The sequence below is a fragment of the Myxine glutinosa genome, chromosome 8 (genome assembly GCF_964187855.1).
Source record: "Myxine glutinosa chromosome 8, kmMyxGlut1.1, whole genome shotgun sequence".
Classification (NCBI taxonomy): domain Eukaryota; kingdom Metazoa; phylum Chordata; class Myxini; order Myxiniformes; family Myxinidae; genus Myxine; species Myxine glutinosa.
In genome coordinates, this window is record NC_136268.1 from 143,221,798 (window position 1) to 143,243,734 (window position 21,937).

Below are 21,937 nucleotides of genomic sequence, written 5' to 3' on the forward strand. Positions count from 1 at the left end.
TGTGAAACCTGTCATGGCTGGTGAAAATATGATACTTGAAAACAGCTAAAGGGTTTGAAATAAAACTTGTTTATTTTTAGGACAGAACGAGGGCATCTACCCGTTGTGGGACTATGCGGAGGCATATTGGCGACACAGTCACATTGCTCTAGTTAATATATGAAGTCCTGTCTCCTTTCACCGTTCCTCATAGCTTTGTCGAGCTAGCTCCACAATCAATCTCGTAGCCCTACACTGTACCCTCTCATGGCAGCTATGTCCTTCCTCATATGTGGTAACCAAATCTGCACACAATATTCTAGCCGAGGCCTCACTAAATTTCTGTACTGCACAGCATTAATACTACCTCCTTTGATTTAGAATTTATCCACGTATGAATACCTGTACAACCTAAAACCTTGTTTGCTTTACCTATGGCTGTTTGGCATTGTGCTGTCTGCTTAGCCCCTGTATCTATTACCACCTCAAGATCATTCTCCTGTGTGATGTGCTCCAAGATTACCCCTTGCATCATGTAATCTCTATTTTCATTATTCTTCCCTATCCCCAGCACCTTAGAGTGCATTTCTTTGTGTTAAACTGCATATGCCAATCTTTTACCCAATCTATTAAAGTATCAAGACTTTCCTGAATTGGATCACCACACTATCTCTGCTATCTACCTTACCTCAAAGCTTTGTGCCATCTGCAAATTTGGAAAGTTTACTCTTAACCCCACAACCCAAATCATTGATATAAATGGCCGTTCTTTGTTTTCTATCACTAGTCCAGATTCCAATGCAGTTGGCTACCTGACCAGCAAATCAACAAGCCCTCACCTTGGCTAAAGACCTCCTATGAGGTACCTTATAAAATGCCTTCTTAAAGTCTAGAACACTACCCTCATCCACCCAATCAAAGTACTGTGTGGAACTCCAATCAATTTGTTAAACATGATCTCTGTTTGATAAATTCATGCTAATTACCTTTAATTCGTTTGAAATTATTCAAATGTTTCACTATCCGTTCCTCAATTAATATCTCCATCCAACACCTTTTCCATAACTGAAGTCAAGTTGACAGGTCCCTAATTCCCTAATTCTTCTCTGGATCGTTTATTAAAATAATGGTGTTACATTTGATACTCTCGAACCCTCCGATACCTCTCTGGACTCCAACGACCTGTTGAACATATCAGTAAACACCACGCTTATCTGCTCTCCCACCTCCTAAAATACTCTAGGATGCATATTATCCGGCCCTGGAGTTTTATCATCCCTGAATTTTTCTAGCTGCTTCCCTTCTAACTGCTGGAGCTTTATCATCCATCAATTGCTCTTGTGTGGGAGACATTTTGGCAATAATAAGTAGCAACAGATGATGCTTTTTTTTTCACGCATTTAAGAAAAATGCAATTTGAACAGAACTTGTTGATTTGCACAACAAAAATTCCACCTGATGCCCAATAGATGAAAAAGAGGTATGCCTCATGTAAAGATGATGTGATGTCCACTCATGCACCTTGAGATGCATATGGCTGCTGAAGCAGTTTCTTGACTCTTGGGCCCAATCCTGGTCGGGGCATCACTCCTACGCAGGAATGGCTCATTCATCCCAGTACTCATTTCAGTACTCATTTCTCAAGTACTCAAGCTGTACTCATTTCGCCTACCTCGGAAGGATGACAGGCTGAGTCAACCCCACCTGGTGTTAATTCAATGACCGACTGGGATTTGAACTCAGGATCCGAGAATCCCAAGCAAGCACCCTAACCGTCAAGCCAACTCTGGGCTTATAATGGATGAAGTGGTGACATCACAAACAAGAAAGCAAGTTGACAAGGGTTTAAGCTACACAAGATCAATCTTAAGGTTCAGAACACCAAAAATGAGCTTCACCTGTGCTGGAACGTTTTTATCATTTGATGATCTCAATGGTCGCGAATCCTTTATATCTGTAAAGAAAAAAGTAAAAATAAGATTTAAAAAACACCTAAACTTGGATTCATTACTATTCAAATAAACCAAGTCATATTCACAAAGACAACAGAGCATTATATCTTTATCATATGAGTTGTGGTATCCTTACGCAATGTGCCATGTATTATGGAGTCAGCACAGGATGGCCTAGAGGTACGCACACTCGCCTCTAAGCTGTCTAGCTGGGGTTTGAATCCGGACCCAGCTATAAAAAAAACTGTTATCCCAGTGTTTGACAGGCAGGGTGATTCACCAATGTGTGTGCCGTCCTTCGGATGGACGTTAAACTGGGCATCCCGTCTGCCCGCATTAGGTGTTGGACGTTAAAGATCCCATGGTGTCCTTCACGAAGAGTAGGCACCCTGCCCAACTTCCAATTTCCTGCTCCAACCCAAAAGGGGCACTGCACCAGTGGCACAGCCATTCCCTCAGCAAAATGACGCAACCAGCAGCCATTGGCTGCACACAAAAGGAAAAGAAAGGACTTGAAGATTAAGACTGGTCTAACATACCATGATATATCCATTTATCCACATGCCCCTGGGCACCCTGGCCAAATTCCAAATCCCTGCCCTAATCTTCAGGGGGATTGCATCAGTGTTACAGCTTCACTCCCAGAAATGATCCAACAAGCAGCTCGACGCCGCATACAAATTAAGGAAAAAAACACTTTTACATTACAATCAGCGATAGATTAAAATGATGGATCAAATACCCACCTAAATGCTCAGGGTTGTTGCCAATGGGACATCCGTATACATCGAGGGGCTCCTGTAAAGGTATATTTGGTAGATGGTGAGGTACAAAAGGTCTGATAACATCTTTACACTAATTTGAGCCCATCCTGTAATGCTTCGGCCCCTGGAAGGGCACATATTGCCCCCTTGTGCTGAAATGTATGCACTACAGCATTTCCGGGGAAACAACAGAGAAGGGAAAGAGCCCAGTCCTCCAAAGTTTATTCCTCCATAGAACTGATTAGAAAATAAAGTTTCGACTACTGGAACATAACCTGAAATAGAGAGTGTCACTGACCTGCAGAACGGAGTCTAACGCTCGTTGCACTCGTTGTGCGCGTGATGACAGCTGTGATACGCCTGCCATGGACAACGAAGACACGGGATCCTGAACACTGATCATGGTGCTGCTCAGACGGTCTCGAGTCACTCCAGCTTTGATGCCAATCGTGTTACTTGCCTCCAATTGAGCAACTGAGCGCAGCAGTTGATAGAGCACAGCATTTACATTCATGGAATCAATCAATCCAATGCACCCAACGCTCCTCTTTCAAACACAACTCAACAAGTTGCGGTTCTACATTTACTTCCTCAATTGTGACAAATCCATCAAAGCAAAGCTATGGTAATAATATGGCATCACATATTTCAAGTTTGATAGAATTCTAAATTTGGACATCCATGCTCCAAACATACAAAGGTAATTTCCAATGGAGACGTCATCATTCAATGTGGTTCTCCAACCACTGCCCTTTGCACTAAGTGGGTACACGTACAATGTGGTTTCGTGAAAATTGCACAAAAGATGCCGAATGAGGAAAATCAATCTCACAATAACTCGGCCATTTCTACGAGACGCGCCGGGTGTAGTGGATGCCGAAGAGGAAAATCACAGACAGGAAATCACCAGCCTTGGCACGACCTTGCTACATCTGAGTTGTGGGGTGCTGTGTGTGCTGACAGCATTGATATGTTCTGTAAGTGGGCGAGTTCCTTGTGCAGCAAGTGTTAGGTCTAACTGTGAGCATGTGTTGGGTCAGTTGCTGCCGAAATTCCAGCACCTTTCAAGGTCAATGGGGCCCGGCCCGCTAAGCTTGAGGGTCACGGGCTAGCAAGCTAAGCATTCGACGCCACCCACCACGAAGGTCACCTGTCGGTTGCGTGTGCTTTGAGATGCTGTGACTCACCAGATTGATCATAACTGTAGAGCAAGACGCGATGGTTCTCACCATATGCACAGAATGCAACGAGATGGTCGTGCGGGTGGTATGCCACATCACGGGCAGGCACAGAAAATCCGAGGCCTGAGTACATGGTCACTTTGTCACCTGCGTAGATGTACGGTGCAAAATAATAGGAACAACACATTTGTATGATGGAAGATAAAGAGAATATGAAAGTAAAAACTAAAGAAAGCAATATGAAAAAGAAAATAATAGACCTAACAATATGAAAAAGAAAAGGAGGATCAGTAGAATACAAGGCCACCTTCATTTCTATCTTTCTGATTTCCTCCATTCATGCAATCTCTCAAGTCAAAATAATCCTGTTATGTCCTCTCTATCGAGGCTGGAATCCAGATATTTTGGCCCAGTCGTGTTGCTAGTAGACAGAAATTAGTTATCTGACGTCCCGGAAAACTTTTCTTAACTCTTCGCAGATGATTCCACATTATACCATACACTTCTATATCCCGCCCCCCCTCTCACCCCCGCCAAGCCCCAGCAGCAGCAGCTTCCCTCTATGCTGACCTTGAAAGGATCAGATTTTCTTCTAAAACTTGGAACATGTCTTTCAATCCGGGCAAATCTCGCATTCTCATACTGACTCTTGGGAAGGACAATCAAACGATCCCACCTATTTCTTTCCTCAATCGACCATTGGAGAAGTCAATTCTTTTGTTCTTGAATTGGAAGAAGTCAATTCTTTTGAACTTCTGGGCCTCACGATAAGCTATGACCTTTCCTGGGCAGATCACGTACATATCAAAGCTGGCGACCAATGCCAGTTGCAGACTGGGCATTCTCCATCATGCCAAATCCCACTTTAGAAAACTTCTCACAGCCCACAAGCTCATATATCAATGGAGTGCTGCTCCACACGGTGTACTGGTGTCCCCAATTCATACCCATTACTCATGGATGTTGAGGAATCCAAAGCTCTTAACATCATTGGCATCTCCCACAAATAATTAGAAGCACAGCGCCCCCTGCTTTGTCATCACAGACGGGTTGGTGCATGTTGTCCTACTGTCCCACTGTCAGTATGTGGCCTTCTACCCTGTGTCACCTTGCTCTTCCTAGAGTGTGGGATTTGTGTACACAAAAAAAAAAGAATAAGAATAGAATTAAAACAGCACTGCAAATGTTGAAGAATGTCTAAAGGATTTCTCAACAATGGCTCGGACTACATTTATACTGCAACCTGCGGTAGGTATATCCATCCCATAATTAAACAAGACAGGACAGGAGCTTAAAAATAGCAAAACGATGACATCCTAATCAGATCAAATATGAATACAAAAAATGATTTCATTTCAGCGAGCTGATTCAACAACATACCATCTTCATTGCTCTTTCAAAAGCAGCATTTGCTGCAACCTGGCTCTTTAACTTGTACAAGTGGAAACATGCAAACTAAAACTACAGTTAAATCTACTATTGTACCACCGAACCTGAAGCTGAAACTGAAGCTAAAGGTTAGAGCTGAAGCAGTTAAAAGCAATATTGACATGTTTATTGGGATCTCTCAAAAGTGCATACAATGAATATCTTTAGCAAGCTGGATACGCCCCGGCTATCGCCCCAGCCTCAGAAGGTATTCATCATCTCTTCGCCTTGTTGCTCGTGGGTCTCTAATCTCTGGGTCTCTCTCAAAAAGCAAAAGCTAAAGCTCTAAAGGCTCTCTCGGCTTCCTCTCTCAGCTTTTTATAGCGTCGGCCACCATCATGTTTCGGGCGTGCCGATTGGCTGCATCCCTATCTTCTCATTCCGTATTGCGGTGGGATGGGAATGCTGATGCGCCCGCAATAGCGCATGTCCGTGAACAAAATAATTAAAAGACATAAAGACAGATTACAAATGCGAAACAATTTAATTTATAAAATTAGGGGTGGAGGGATCGTGCAGGCTGAGACACAAACAGAAGGGCTGGGGGTATGGGATGCATCATGCATTTGTCCCGGGCGGTGTATTTCGCAACCATGGTGACGCAAAAATTCATGGAATAAAAATATATTGTTTATTTTGGAGCATCTCCTATATTACTCTCTTACCAGAGCTCACCCTCCCTGTCTGGCACACGAAACTTCTGTGGAATTAAGCCACCACTCACCGAACAAAGTCAATATGGATTAAATACCCAAAAACAATTACCCAAACATCAAAAGAAAGAATCTTCTTCTTATCCTGTCGCTACACTTTCCCAGCCACTGCAAAACACAGACTCTAGAACAAGGAGTTGAGAACCCTCAGATCGTCTGGTCTGGAATGCTCTGGTAAGACAGTAATATAGGAGATGCTCCAAAATAAACCAAAAAAAATTTATTCCCTGCATTTTTGCGTCACTGTGGCTGCGAAATACACCGCCCGGGAAAAATGCATCTGTGCCGCCAAATAAGAGGCAAGCCTTAGTTTTGCCTAGCAACCACTTAGAGAGTAAACTTTTCCTCTTAAATATAAAGCTTGTGTGAGTAAAAAGCTCAAAATACTGTAAAAAAGGTCAAAATATTGTTTAAAAAATAAAAATAAAAAAGGTCAAAAATATTGTAAAAAGGTCAAAAGAAACATCATCTTGCAGTCTGAAAGCATGCCCCGCTATCTTCTCTCGGTGCTCTATCCTTTTTCAATGCTGAGTGTCAAGCAAGGAAGCAACACTTCCATTTTTAAAAAATCGTTGGGATGATTTCAGCCGGGGTTCAAACTACCGATCTCCCAGATCCAGAGTAGATGCTCTAAACACAATTGATACAGTGTGTAGGTCAAAAAAGGAAGATATTAGGTCAAAATCCCCGTAGCCTACCTGTGTTAGCGTTCCATACGCAAACAGATCCACTCTCACTCCCAGCAAACAGGAATGTGCCACAGGGCGAGATGGTACTATGCAGCCGTTCACGGAAGTTATTGAGCCAGGTGAATTTCCTTATTGCGGAGCTGAGGGAAAGCCGTGAGATGGGTTCAAACACAGCATCATGAAGTTAAAAAGAATTCCCAGTTTTTAGGTAACATACATATATTTCCCATATACATATATTCCCCAGAATTTCCATGTTTTAAACGTTTCCCGGTGTGTACCCTGGATAAGAATAGGTACACCGTATCCCTGCGTGTCGTAAGAGACGACTAAGAGGGTTGGCGTCAGGAAGGGCATCCGGCCATAAAAACATTGCCTCAAAAAAAAAAAGGGAACCATGACAATTACAACTACATATGGGCAGGGTACAGCCCGAAGTGGAGATCGGTTTCTGAGGTTTGGGACATGGAATGTAGGGACAATGACAGGGAGATCAGGAGAAGTGGTGGAAGTATTGGTCAGAAGAAGAGTGGACATATGTTGTGTGCAAGAGACGAGATGGAAGGGAAGTGGTGTGAGAATGGTGAAGGGTAGGCAGGGACAGAAATACAAGTTTGTGTGGCAAGGCTGCCCGGAGGGCGTGAATGGTGTTGGTGTCCTGTTTTCTGAGGAGTTTGTAGACAGTGTGGTGAGTGTGACTAGAGTGAGTGATAGGTTGATGATGGTGAAAATGATGATTGGAAAGCTCTTGGTGAACGTCATCTCGGGATATGCTCCGCAGGTTGGTCGAAGCGATGAAGAAAAGGACACGTTCTGGTGTGCGATAGAGAAGCTGATGGAAAACGTGAAAGATGAGGAAGTTGTTGTGGTAGGAGGAGACCTAAATGGACATGTGGGAAGGAGTATGGATGGTTTTGACGGAGTTCATGGGGGTTACGGATATGGTGTGAGAAATGGAGAAGGTGAAAGGATTTTGGAGTTTGCTGATGGAGCTGATTTGTTGATTTGTAATACTCAGTTCCAGAAAGAGGATAATAAGCTTGTTACATACACGTCAGGTGGGTCGACGACAACCGTTGACTACCTGATGGTGCGTAGGCGAGATAGGGGGCACCTCCGGGACACAAAGGTGATCCCGGGGGAGGAGGCTGTTTCACAGCACCACTTGGTTGTCTGCGACGTAAAGGTGAAAGGTGCGAGGAGAGCTCGGCGGGTGAAGTACCAACCGAGAATGAAGGTGTGGAGGTTGAAAGAGGTGACAGTAAGGGAGGCATTAAAAGAGAGGCTGAGTAGGGTCGAGGATGATGTGGTTGAGCTTGAAAGTGGTTGGATGTCAATGAAAGCTCGTCTGTTGGGAGCCGTTGGTGAGGTATGTGGATGGACAAAAGGACCACCGAGGCACTCGGAAACATGGTGGTGGGATGATGAAGTTGGAAAGAGGATTGACGTGAAGAGGAAGAAGTTCAAGGAGTGGCAGAAGGCGAAGGGTACGGGAGCAGAAACAGCAGAGCATGAAAGTTATAAGGCAGCCAGGAAGGCTGCAAAGAAAGAGGTAGCAAAGGCGCAGGAGGCATGTAGGAAAATGTTCGGAGAACGCTTGGATTCGGAAGAGGGTCAGAAAGCAGTATTCAGGATTGCAAAGCAGATAGCGAAAGAGAAGTGTGATGTGATGGGGGTGAGTTGCTTAAAGGATGAAGTGGGACAAATCGTTGTCGACCCAGATGGAATTAAAGGAAGATGGAAAAGATATATGGAAATGCTGTTGAATACAGAGAATGAATGGGATGGCAACATAGAGAGTAACCCTGTTTTAGGACCGGCAGAGAAGATAACTGAGAAGGAAGTTGAGGAAGCGATAAAAGCAATGAAGGGTAGAAAAGCGGGAGGGCCGACGGGAGTTGTGGGAGATATGTTGAAGGCAGCAGGAAGTTGGGGTGTGAAGAGAATGACAGAGATCTGTAATCTGGTGGTGAAAGAAGGCCGCATTCCAGTGGATTGGGAACTGAGTACCCTCGTCCCTCTATACAAGGGGAAAGGTGACCCTCTGGAGTGTGGCTCGTACCGAGCGATAAAGTTATTGGAGCATGGAATGAAGGTATTGGAAAGGGTGTTGGAGAGGAGGATAAGGAAGAAAGTGAAGATCGACGAAATGCAGTTTGGATTCATGCCAGGAAGAGGAACGACAGACGCGCTTTTCATTGTGAGGCAGTTGCAGGAGAAGTACATGGAGAAGAGGAAGAAGTTGTTTCTTGGGTTTGTTGATCTGGAGAAAGCATTCGATAGGGTACCACGCAAAGTATTGACATGGGCATTGAGGAAGTTAGGAGTGGAGGAATGGTTGATCAGAGTAGTGATGGCAATGTACAAAAGAGCGCGCACAGCTGTAAGGACGAAGGACGGGAACAGTGGTGAGTTTGAGGTGAAGGTGGGAGTGCATCAGGGGTCGGTACTAAGTCCATTACTATTTGTAGCTGTGATGGAGGTGCTGGCTCAGAACGTAAAGGAGGGTTTACCGTGGGAGTTGTTGTATGCAGATGATCTGGTGTTGATTGCGGAAAGTATGGATGGACTGAAGGAAAAGATGACCACGTGGAAGGAATGTATGGAGACAAAAGGTCTGAAGGTGAATATCGGAAAGACGAAGGTGATGGCAAGTGGTAAAGCATGTGGTGAGGTGGAAAGAACTGGGAAGTGGCCCTGTGCTGTGTGTAGGAAGGGTGTCGGAGTGAACTCCATTCAATGTACAATGTGCGCTGAGTGGGTTCATCAAAAATGTAGTGGTCTGAGAGGGTCATTAACCAGTGTGGCAGCTACATTCAAATGTAAGGTGTGCACAGAGGGAGCTGCAGATGGAGGAAATGTTGAGTTGGATCTTGGAGATGGCGTGAAGCTGGAAGGTGTGAAAACATTTTGCTACCTCGGAGACATGCTGAATGGAGAAGGTGGATCAGACTCGGCAACGGTTGCTCGAGTGAGATGTGCATGGAAGAAGTTTCGGGAACTGGGTGGCGTGCTGATGATGAGGGGAGTGTCGTTGAAGCTGAAGGGAAAGGTGTATGCTGCATGTGTGAGAAGTGTTATGATTTATGGGAGCGAGACATGGGTAATAAATGTAGAGCAGCAACGAAGGTTGGAAAGGGTGGAAATGCGAATGGTTCGGTGGATGTGTGGAGTATCGTTGAGAGAGAGGAAGACAAATGATGAATTGCGAAAGATGATGGGAATAGAGCCTGTGATTGATGCTGTGAAGAGGAACAGGTTGAGATGGTTTGGTCATGTGTTGAGGAAGGATGAAAGTGACTGGTTGAGAAGAGTGATGGAAATGAATGTAGAAGGAAGCAGAGGATGGGGAAGACCGAAAAAGACTTGGCTAAAGATGGTGGAAGAAGAAATGCGGGCAAGGGGGTTAACAAGGAGAGATGCAGAAAATAGGGCAAAATGGAGAAGATTGTCATGGGGACCGCAAGGCTAACCCCCGCTCTAGCAGGGAAAATGGCCTTTAAAATGCATGTTGTGTTGTTGTGTATACATATAGGATAAAAAAAAAAAGATGATCAAGTTCCATTAGCAAAATACATTAGCAAAATACTGTAAATACAATAAAACATGACAATGAACAGAAATCTTGATAATAAAAAACGAGTAATAAAGCAACAATTATGGAGGACATTACATCCGTAGGTCGAAGAGGCGCAGTGCCCCTTCTCGAGCATGAACCAACAACTGACGGCCATTGGGGTGCAGATTCAGGTGATTGATAGGAACACCTTTGAGTTCATCTTCCTTCACACTCTGCAAAGACACAATCCATCTGTGACAAGTCCAAATTTGTATAATGAGTCATGGATGCTCCACTTAATAACTGCACAGGGGTCATCAGTGAGATAAATGCCAAGGATAGCCTATGCAAGACGAGCCGAAGTTCCCAACGTTGCGGGGAGAGGGGCAGGGGGGAGGGAGGCAGGAGGTGGAGGGGAGAGGAAGGGAGTGTGGGTGGGTGGAAGGGGGAGGGGAGGGAGGAGGTGAGGGGAAAGATACAACAACAACACAACAACATGCATTTTAAGGCCATTTTCCATGCTAGAGTGGGGGTTAGCCTTGATTCCCATGACAGTCTTCTCTATTTCACCCTATTTTCTGCATCTCCCCTTGTTAACCCCCTTGCCCGCATTTCTTCTTCCACCACCTTTAGCCAAGTCTTTCTCAGTCTTCCCCATCCTCTATTTCCTTCTACATTCATTTCCATCACTCTTCTCAACCAGTCACTTGCATCCTTCCTCAACACATGACCAAAACATCTCAAACTGTTTCTCTTCACAGCATCAATCACAGGCTCCATTCCCATCATCTTTCACAATTCATCATTTGTCTTCCTCTCTCTCTCAACAATACTCCACACATCCATTGAACCATTCGCATTTCCACCCTTTCCAGCCTTCGTTGCTGCTCTACGTTCATTACCCATGTCTCACTCCGATAAATCCAAACACTTCTCACACATGCAGCATACACATTTCCCTTCAGCTTCAACGACACTCCCCTCCTCGTCAGCACGCCACTCAGTTCTCGAAACTTCTTCCATGCTCACCTCACTCCAGCAACCGTTGCCGAGTCTGATCCACCTTCTCCATTCAGCATGTCTCCTTGGTAGCAAAATGTTTTCACACCTTCCAGCTTTACGCCGTCTCCAAGATCCAACTCAACATTTCCTCCATCTGCAGCTCCCTCTGTGCACACCTTACACTTGAATGTAGCTGCCAGACTGGTTAATGACACTCTCAGACCACTACATTTTTGATGAACCCACTCAGCGCACATTGTACATTGAATGGAGTTCACTTTGACATCCTTCCTGCACAGAGCACACGGCCACTTCCAAGTTCTATCCACCTCACCACATGCTTTACCACTTGCCATCACCTTCGTTTTTCCGATATTCACCTTCAGACCTTTTGCCTCCATACATTCCTTCCACTTGTTCATCTTCTCCTTCAATCCATCCATACTTTCCGCAATCAACACCAGATCATCTGCATACAACAACTCCCACAGTAAACCCTCCTTTACGTTCCGAGCCAGCACCTCCATCACTGCTACAAATAGTAGTGGACTTAGTACCAACCCATGATGCAATCCCACCTTCAACTCAAACTCACCACTGTTCCCGTCTTCGTCCTTACAGCTGTGCGCGCTCTCTCGTACATTGCCATCACGACTCTGATCAACCATTCCCCCACTCCTAACTTCCTCAATTCCCATGTCACTACTTCACATGGAACCCTATCAAATGCTTTCTCCAGATCAACAAACCCAAGAAACAACTTCTTCCTCTTCTCCATGTACTTCTCCTGCAACTACCTCATAATAAAAAGCGTGTCTGTCGTTCCTTTTCCTGGCATAACTCCAAACTGCATTTCGTCAATCTTCACTTTCTCCCTTATCCTCTTTTCCAATACCCTTTCCAATACCTTCATTCCATGCTCTAATAACTTTATCGCTCCATACGAGCCACAGTCCAGAGGGTCACCTTTCCCCTTGTATAGAGGGACGAGGGTACTCAGTTCCCAATCCACTGGAATGCGGCCTTCTTTCACCACCAGATTACAGATCTCTGTCATTCTCTTCACACCCCAACTTCCCGCTGCCTTCAACATATCTCCCACAACTCCCGTCGGTCCTCCTGCTTTTCTACTCTTCATTGCTTTTATCGCTTCCTCAACTTCCTTCTCAGTTATCTTCTCTGCCGGTCTTAAAACTGGGTTACTCTCTATGTTGCCACCCCATTCATTCTCTGCATTCAACAGCATTTCCATATATCTCTTCCATCTTCCTTTAATTCCATCTGGGTCCACAACGATTTGTTCCACTTCATCCTTCAAGCAACTCACCCCCATCACATCACACCTCTCTTTCGCTATCTGCTTTGCAATCCTGAACACCGCTCTTTGACCCTCTTCCGAATCCAAGCATTCTCCGAACATTTTCCTATATGCCTCCTGCGCCTTTGCTACCTCTTTCTTTGCAGCCTTCGTGGCTTCTTTATAACTTTCCAGCTCTTCCTTTTCTGCTCCCGTACCCTTCGCCTTCTGCCACTCCTTGAACTTCTTCCTCTTCTCGTCAATCTTCTTTCCAACTTCATCATCCCACCGCCATGTTTCCGAGTGCCTCGGTGGTCATTTTGTCCATCCACATACCTCACCAACGGCTCCCAACAGACTATCTTTCATTGACATCCAACCACTTTCAAGCTCAACCACATCATCCTCGACCCTACTCAGTCTCTCTTTTAATGCCTCCCTCACTGTCACCTCTTTCAACCTCCACAACTTCATTCTCGGTTGGTACTTCACCCGCCGAACTCTCCTCGCACCTTTCACCCTCATGTCGCAGACAACCAAGTGGTGCTGTGAAACAGCCTCCTCCCCCGGGATCACCTTTGTGTCCTGGAGGTGCCCCCTATCTCGTACCATCAGGTAGTCAACGGTTGTCGTCGACCCACCTGACGTGTATGTAACAAGCTTATTATCCTCTTTCAGGAACTGAGTATTACAAATCAACAAATCAGCTCCATCAGCAAACTCCAAAATCCTTTCACCTTCTCCATTTCTCACACCATATCCGTAACCCCAATGAACTCCCTCAAAACCGTCCATACTCCTTCCCACATGTCCATTTAGGTCTCCTCCTACCACAACAACTTCCTCATCTTTCACGTTTTCCATCAGCTTCTCTATCCCACACCAGAACTGGTCCTTCTCTTCATCGCTCCGACCAACCTGCGGGGCATCTCCCGAGATGACGTTCACCAAGAGCTTTCCAATCATCATTTTCACCATCAACCTTTCACTCACTCTAGTCACACTCACCACACTGTCTACAAACTCCTCAGAAAACAGGACACCAACGCCATGCACGCCCTCCGGGCACCCTTGCCACACAAACTTGTATTTCTGTACCTGACTATCCTTCACCATTCTCATACAACTACCCTTCCATCTCGTCTCCTGCACACAACATATGTCCACTCTTCTTCTGACCAATACTTCCACCACTTCTCCTGATCTCCCTGTCATTGTCCCTACATTCCATGTCCCAAACCTCAGAAACCGATCGCCACGTAGGGCATCAGATGTATCGACGTCATAAATGGAGGGATTTCCTCCCTTGCTTCGATCGGGTTCCCCACCTTGAGTTTTGACGAGAGGGAGTGGGGTCCCCCATGGGTACTTCGGGCTGTACCCTGCCCATATGTAATTGTAATTGTCATGGTTCCCTTTTTGAGGCAATGTTTTATGGCCGGATGCCCTTCCTGACGCCAACCCTTTTAGTCGCCTCCTACGACACACAGGGATACGGTGTAACTATTCTAAACTGGGGTACACACCGGGATTGATATACCACAGGTGAGGGGAAAGATATACTACATATACATCATTGGGGGTGGCTTTGACAGGCCCCTCCGTTTTGGGGGAAGGGCGGAAGGGAAGGAGGAAAAATTTACCCATGCAAAAAGTGCTTTAACCTCAATGTTGCCCAGGTAAAAAAGAGAAAATTGTAATACCCTCTGCCAACCACACCAGGTGGCGCTACACGGTACACATTTACATAGAGAACTTATGCGTGTTTATAGCTCGAGTACCTGCCGTTGCACAAGGGCAAATGAGGGCAAATATAATGGAAAAGCAATTACATCCGAATCAGAATCCATCACAAATGTCAAATAATCATTTAACCTTTTCGTTGAATATATGCTGTTGAATGTGCCATTCATCACGTTTCTGAGTTAAGTATGATGACATTCAGGAAGAAAAAGAAGACTTACCACCACCTTCGACCGCTTCCGGAATGGTTTGATTTATTATTTGTGTTCAACTATCTGGACATTGTTTTGTATTTATTTATGTGAATGTGTACTTGTATATAACTGTCATTAATCAAAAAGGCTTAGTTAGGCACTATAGAGCGATTTTTTTTAAATCCCCCAAAAACTTTTTTTTCAGTTTTTAATTTTTTCTCATTCGATCTGCAAATTGTCTGGCTTGAAAAGCTGCCGCAAATACTGTAATAACGAATAATAAATAATGTAAATACTGTAAATAACAATCTATACTATAAGAACAAGCATTCTGAGTATTGCACTGCAATACATGTCCCCTACCAAAGTTCAAAGTGCCATAACTTTGTCAAAAATGATCGAATATGCAAATTTATGCACGGTTGATGCTGGTTTTCAATAATGGTTGATGCTGGTTGATCTGAGGTATGCTGAGACACGTGTGTCACGCCTCGCCTCGTTGATAAGCCCACAAGGTCGCTCCATGGAGCGGCCTGCACTTATTGCACTGTGTGAATTATATAAATTATTACCAACTCACGGTCTGAGGTAGCAGCGATTCAAGAGATATCCATTTATAAAAATATTTTCGTTTAATTAACGATATCTGCCAAACCACGTGCCCTATCGCAAATTCCAAAAGGACATTTTAGTAGACTGACATGCTGAACAGATTTGTGAAGTTTCCCCTCGATTGGATCAAAAATGAGGGAGGGGCTCGGTTTTAAAGGTTCATGCTTAAAAACGTCATAACTCTGAAACCATCAGTAATTTATTATATTTTTCGGTTCACGATCAATGATCGATGTGTATATATATATGTTGCTCGGCTTGGCTCCGCCCCTCCGGAAAGCGCGCGCTGTGTCGCGCTGTTGACGTTCGCGAGACGAGGCTGAGGACGCGCAGTGCGGCTTGAGGAGAACTCGAGAATAAACAAGAGATATCCATTTTAAAAAATATTTTCGTTTAATTAACGATATCTGCCAAACCACGTGCCCTATCACAAATTCCAAAAGGACATTTTAGTAGACTGACATGCTGTACAGATTTGTGAAGTTTCCCCTCGATTGGATGAAAAACTGAGGGAGGAGCTTGGTTTTAAAGGTTCATGCTTAAAAACGTCATAACTCTGAAACCATGTGACGCATGACGTCATGCTCGTTGACTTTTTTGTTCGTCATTGGTATGCGACTCTGGCTGCAAAGTTTGGCCTCGATCTGTTCAGCCGTTGCAGAGAAAAAGGGGTTTTCGTGTTTTCACGAAAACAATATGGCGACCGAACCACGTGACCTGTGACGTCATAATTACCATTAAAATATTCTACAGACCGAGTCCATCATATGGTGAAAAATTTATCTCAATCGGTCCTATTATTGCAGAGAAATTGGTTTTTAAAGGAAATTAAAACTTAAAATGGCACTGAGTTAAGGATCATCAGAATTATCAGAATTTCCAAAGTTCAAAGTGCCATAACTTTGTTAAAAATGATCGATACGTCGTGAAGTTCGAACTTGATCTGTAACTTATCATGAGGAAACCATGTGCCAAGTTTGAAATCATTAGCGTTAAGCGTTTAGAAAAAACGTCCGGAAAACTGTTCTTTGCGTGACGGACTGACGGGCGGAGGGACGGCATGCAAACCTATAGTCCCCTCCGGTGTACACCGGTAGGGGACTAATAAGAAGAAGCCTTACCACAATCTTCGTCCGCTTCTGGAATTGTTTGATTATTTATTTGTGTTCAAATGTCTGGTTATTGTTTTGTATTTATTTATGCGAATGTGTACTTGTCATTAATGTCATTAATCAACAAGACCGAAAGGCTAACAGCGTAGCCGGGCTTGTTTGATACTTAATTTGAGGAGGATAGTATGACCTGGGTGGGGATACCAGTTAGCAAATAATGTAAGTATTAAATTATTTTGAAGTACTCTAAGTCTTCGAGCTGTTTACCATGGAAGTGAAGATATTGCATTGAGACACTGGTTTATTACCTTCGCCAGAGGAGATGGTATTGCATTTGAGTCCATTTGTTTGTTTGCTTTTCCGCACAGAATAAATATGATTTTCTCTGCAACCGTTGGTCCAATTGACAGGAAATTTGCACCTCCACCTGTGGAACTTTGTTAATGATAATTATGACGTCATAGGTCACGTGGCTCAGCCACCATATTTGTTTTACTACAAAAGCCTTAAAAACCACTGGAAAAACGTCCTTGCAAAGGTCTGCAATCTCTGATTGCTCTTTCTTGTTCTATATGTTTGAGTCAACAATGAAACAACCATACACTGCTTCAATCCACTAACCTTGCAATCATGAAAAAGGGCTTAGTGTTATGATTATATTTACTATATTATTATTATTAACGTTATTATTATTACGAAGACGATGTTACTGTATTAATAAACCGAGGCCAATTTCTCACTCTCGCGATAATTAGTACACCCGCTTCTCATTGAGTCATCAATTAACCTACACTGCTTCAATCCAGTAACTTTGCAGTCACAACAAAGGGAGTGTTACAATTATATTTACTAAATGATTATTATTAACGTTATTATTATTATTACGAAAACAATACCATTGTATTAATAAACCTGGGCGAATTTGGCCGAAGCGGCCTGAAGGTGAAGCATGAACTATGAAGGCATGAAGCCTAAGGCCTATACGTACTGTGTTGTTCGAAGACCCTAACACAGATGCTTTCGATATTTGATGGTCATTTTAACAATCGGTTTGTTTGTGTTTCACACTGAATGAAAAACGTAAAGGTAGAGCATGCAGATTGTGATACATGACAGGTTCTACGATATATCCGGCCTGAACGACATAGGAATCAAAATGGCAGTGTGTGGAGTCAGCAGTCGTACAGCCGTAATGTCATCACATCACCCCTGTCATGTGACCAGATCCTCAGCTCTGATTGGTGTACGTTTGAGTGGACAAACATACATACATACATACATACATATATACATACATACATAAGGACAGACAAACACTGTTCTAGATGGCTTTGCCCTATGGGCTAGGCTGTAAAAAGGCTTAGGCAAGAAAGAGCGATTTTTTTTAAATCCCCAAAAATGGAAATATTATTTTCAGTTTAAAATGTTTTATTTTTATTTTTTGGGGTCTAAAACACTCCCTAGCACTTACTGACAAACCCCTGAAAGTTTGACGAAGATCCGTTCAGCCATCTCTGTGAAAAATGGTGACACACAGACAGACAAACGGCTCTCTTATGTAGTAGCTTGGTCAAATGCTCAGCCATGACGAATCACCTTGTGCAGGGTCCATCCTCCAGTGGGATTTCCTGGTACCGCCTCATCCACAAACGTACTCCAAATGAGAATGACACCGACACTGTCTCCACTAAACATCATTAGTCCTGTGTTTAAGTGCCAAGGAAAACAAAGGAACATTATGAGGTGTAAAAATGAGGATGCGATCACGGTATGTAATCACAAATGGTGCACAGCCTGATAACACCCATGATGCCCAAGGTTAATATAATATGTTAAATGAGATAAAGTTTCACTTGTGTCTCACTAAATCATTTTCAAGTTCATCATCACTGAATTTGTAAGCAAAAGGCATAAAATATGTGAAATAATAATTAATAAAAATGACGTGCAATGAGGGAGCAAGACATCAGCGAAGATGGGAATATTGTGTGAGGAGGGATGCAGGTAAGATGGGGCGACAGGAGAGCGGAAAGAGTTGGCTGGGGATAGAGGGAGCATTGTACAACAGGTGGGGCAGCAGCAGCATGGTTCCATGAGGCCTCACCCACATTTAAAGGGAAATGAGGAGGAAGAAGATGAAGAAGGCGAGGGAGTAAGAAAAACAATATTGAGAATGTGAGAAACAAAGCAGTCTAAATGGTCTAAAATCAAGAGAGAGAGAGAGAGAGAGAGAGAGAGAGAGAGAGAAAGAGAGAGAGAGAGACAGGAGAGAGAGAGAGAGAGAGAGAGAGAGAGAGAGAGAGAGAGAGAGAGAGAGAGAGAGACAGGAGAGAGAGAGAGAGACAGGAGAGAGAGAGAGACAGGAGAGACAGGAGAGAGAGAGAGAGAGAGAGAGAAAGAGAGAGAGAGAGAGAGACAGGAGAGAGAGAGAGAGAGAGAGAGAGAGAGAGAGAGAGAGACAGAGAGAGAGAGAGAGAGAGAGAGAGAGAGAGAGAGAGACAGAGAGAGAGAGAGAGAGAGAGAGAGAGAGAGAGAGAGAGAGAGAGAGAGACAGGAGAGAGAGAGAGAGAGAGAGAGAGAGAGAGACAAGAGAGAGAGAGAGAGAGAGAGAGACAAGAGAGAGAGAGAGAGAGAGAGACAGGAGAGACAGAGAGAGACAGAGAGAGAGACAGAGAGAGACAGAGACAGAGAGAGACAGAGAGAGACAGAGAGAGACAGAGAGAGAGAGAGACAGAGAGAGAGAGACAGAGAGAGAGAGACAGAGAGAGACAGAGACAGAGACAGAGAGAGAGAGAGAGAGAGGGGGGGGGGGGGAGGGGGGGAGTAAAGGAAGAAGATTGGGGAAAATATGAAGAATTAGCGGATCACAACAACCAACAAACCCCTGAAGAAAAAAAAAGAAAGAAAAGAGGAAGAACAATGAGAAAAGTAATGACACAGGCACAAACAAACAAACAGCTGTGTTGGCAGTTTGGGACGAATTTTTTAGTTTATCTTAAGAAATATGAAATAGTGAAACAAACCATCAGGGTCGAAGCAGATCGTGTTCACATAACCTGTATGGCCCTCAAGCTCACGCAATAGATGGGCAGTCGGTTTCTCTGCAGCCCAAGCTCGCAACACCCCATCATAGCCCCCAGTAATGGCGAGGCTTGGGATGGCGACATCCAGCCGTGGGTGGAACCGTGCAGCATAGACGAATGCAGGGTGCGGCAGGATGATGGAAGCTTCTCGTGGAGAAGGAGCTGTGGCCCAAATCCTAAACAAGTAGGGAATTCCTAAGCCATTATGGACATTAAGACCATGTTTCTTTGTTTGTTTTCAACAAAGGTCATTGCAAGTGTTGTTGGAAACAAAACACAAATCAACATTAAACTAGAACAATGCAACAGTGTTGCCAATGGGCCTCCACAAAGTCTATGCAACAGCGGGTAGATGCCATCGTTCATTGTCCCAAAAATAGTTTGATTTAAATCCCTTCAGCTGTTTTCAAGTATCATGTTTTCACCAGCCATGATAGGTTTCACATCGATCGGTGACACAGTTTCAGAGAAGGTATTTTTTCAATATCGGCTTTCAAGATAATATGGCTACCATACCACATGACATATGACCTTAAAAATGTACACACTGCATATGTATGGGTAGTGTTATGTGCTCCTCCCCAAACCCCCTGGTCACGGTGTACCTCCAAGCCCCGAGAGGAGTCACGGCAGAAAGATGTGTTATTCTGTATGTCAAAGATCAATGGTGAAACCACACCAATTGTTACCAACAAACAAGTATTGTATTAAAATCACACAAGAATAACAGTACAACAACAATAGTAATCAATTGTACAACCAATATATATTTCCTATGATGGTACCATCAGGTTCTTGCAATAAAACTCACTGTGCTCCAAGTGAGCGAAAAGAAGAACATTCCCAATGTCTCTATTCCCACGTCAAGCCAAAGTCGTATTCCGGCATCAAGCCAAAGTCGTATTCCGGCATCAAGCCAAAGTCGTATTCCGGCATCAAGCCAAAGTCGATCCACTCCAGTGATCGTCCGTACGAGGTCGTATCGAGACCAGAATCCCATTGGGTTGGCCGTTACCCTGCCAAAGATGGGCGAAGGTGTCCTCAAGAAGTGACGGGGAAATCACACCTTTAGGTATGGATGCTTGACGGCTCTCAATCGGCGAACCGCAGATTTCCTACTCCAAAAGCCACGTTACACACACACACACACCAGTTTAACGTCTGAATGCGGTGAAAATGGTTGACGCGGTGAAAAACCTTGAGCGAAGCGCAAAGCGCATGAGTCAAAATGGCCGATGGCCGATGGCCCATTCTCGAGGCGTAACGGCACTACGATGATTCTCCTCGGAATCAACCGCAAAACCTGACATGCAGGTTGATCTGTCACAGTGATAACAACTCTGTCGCAGGAATCCCTTTCCTGGGAAACCCAAAGTTCACTCGTGACTCTCATTCGCCAACGTTCGCTCCAGACCTCAAAGCAACTAGGCTTCTTGTCCGACTCACTCGCTCCGCCTTCTCCTCCTCCTCTTCCTCTTTGTCGTCATCCGGTTCCGGTTTCATTTACAACATTAACTTTTTTACCTTTTGAAAATAGTAACCTCTATCTCCCTTAAACGACAACAATAATAGTACATGGAATCAAAAATGTTTACAGTAAATGAAAACCACAACAACGGAAGTGACGAATCCATAACAGTAGGAGATCACGTTTGTGAAGTTTCGTATTGATCGGATAACGTTCGTTTCTATCCAAGATGGCTGCCAAACCACGTGACCTACAACATCATCATTTTCAAACTATATGCAACAGTGGTGTTAGATGATATTTCTAAAATTTTGCATCGATAGGGCAAGCGGTTTCAGAGGTATAATAATTATATAATATTTTCCTTAGTTATTTGAAGTTATTTGAAAAAAGTGCAAGGGTGCCAATATTTTTGGCCACCACTGTATAGCTCTTTTAAATTTACACAGTGCCTATAAAAAGTCAACATCCTCTTTCAAAATTTTCACCTTTTGTTACCTTATAGCCTGGAATTAAAATGCATTAAATCAGACTTTTTCCACCTTTATTTACACATCGTAACCCACAACTTCCAAGTGAAAAACAAATTATACAAATTTAAGAAAATCTATTAAAAATACAAAACTAGAATATCTTGGTTGGATAAGTGTCCACCCCCCTTATAATAGCAATTGTAAATTAGCTCAGGTGTAACCAATTACCTTCAAAATCACACGCAAAGTTAATTGGCCTCCACCTGTGTTAAATTCTCGTGATTCTGATTATTTTAAAATAAAATCAGCTGTTCCTGTAGTTTCCTCTGCTGGGTAGTGCATTTCACAGTAAAGACTCAACAATGTAGATGAGGCTTTGCTCTTTGCAATTGTGACTGTCCATGGTGCTGAAATGGAGAAAAATACCAGACTGCCATGTGATTGAATGGATGTCAAGGAAGACTGAAGTGTTGAGCAACTACATAGACCTCTTTGAGTAGGTCTCTCCTCACTCTTCTTCACTTTTCCTTTCCTCTCTCCTGCCCTAATTTTCCTTTTCGTTTCCACAAGTTATTGCGGTAACTGAATGACTTTCACTTAAAGGGCACATGCCCTTTGACCTCTGCAATACAAGGATGAACTGAATACATTTCGTTTGCAAAATATCAGTCGATACCTTTGCCAAGCT

The 21,937-nt window shown here is 43.8% G+C and overlaps 1 protein-coding gene across 11 annotated transcripts in view; it reads right to left on the reverse strand.

The window, feature by feature from the left end:
* Window positions 1-21,937, reverse strand: part of AHI1 (Abelson helper integration site 1) — a 136,155-nt gene that overhangs the window by 56,323 nt on the left and 57,895 nt on the right. For 10 of the 11 annotated variants that reach the window (XR_013624415.1, XR_013624414.1, XR_013624413.1 and 7 more), the window contains exons 15-22: window positions 19,249-19,484; window positions 17,822-17,928; window positions 10,380-10,498; window positions 6,716-6,846; window positions 3,883-4,023; window positions 2,994-3,169; window positions 2,678-2,729; window positions 1,878-1,933 (exon numbers count right to left, since the gene is read on the reverse strand). Coding sequence is in view for 8 of the 11 variants with exons in the window: in XM_078783788.1 (XP_078639914.1) it covers window positions 1,878-1,933; window positions 2,678-2,729; window positions 2,994-3,169; window positions 3,883-4,023; window positions 6,716-6,846; window positions 10,380-10,498; window positions 17,822-17,928; window positions 19,249-19,484 (1,018 nt within the window). In the remaining 3 variants the exon portion in view is untranslated. The remainder of the gene's footprint in view (window positions 1-1,877; window positions 1,934-2,677; window positions 2,730-2,993; window positions 3,170-3,882; window positions 4,024-6,715; window positions 6,847-10,379; window positions 10,499-17,821; window positions 17,929-19,248; window positions 19,485-21,937) is intronic. The other variant, XM_078783790.1, reaches the window with a different exon arrangement.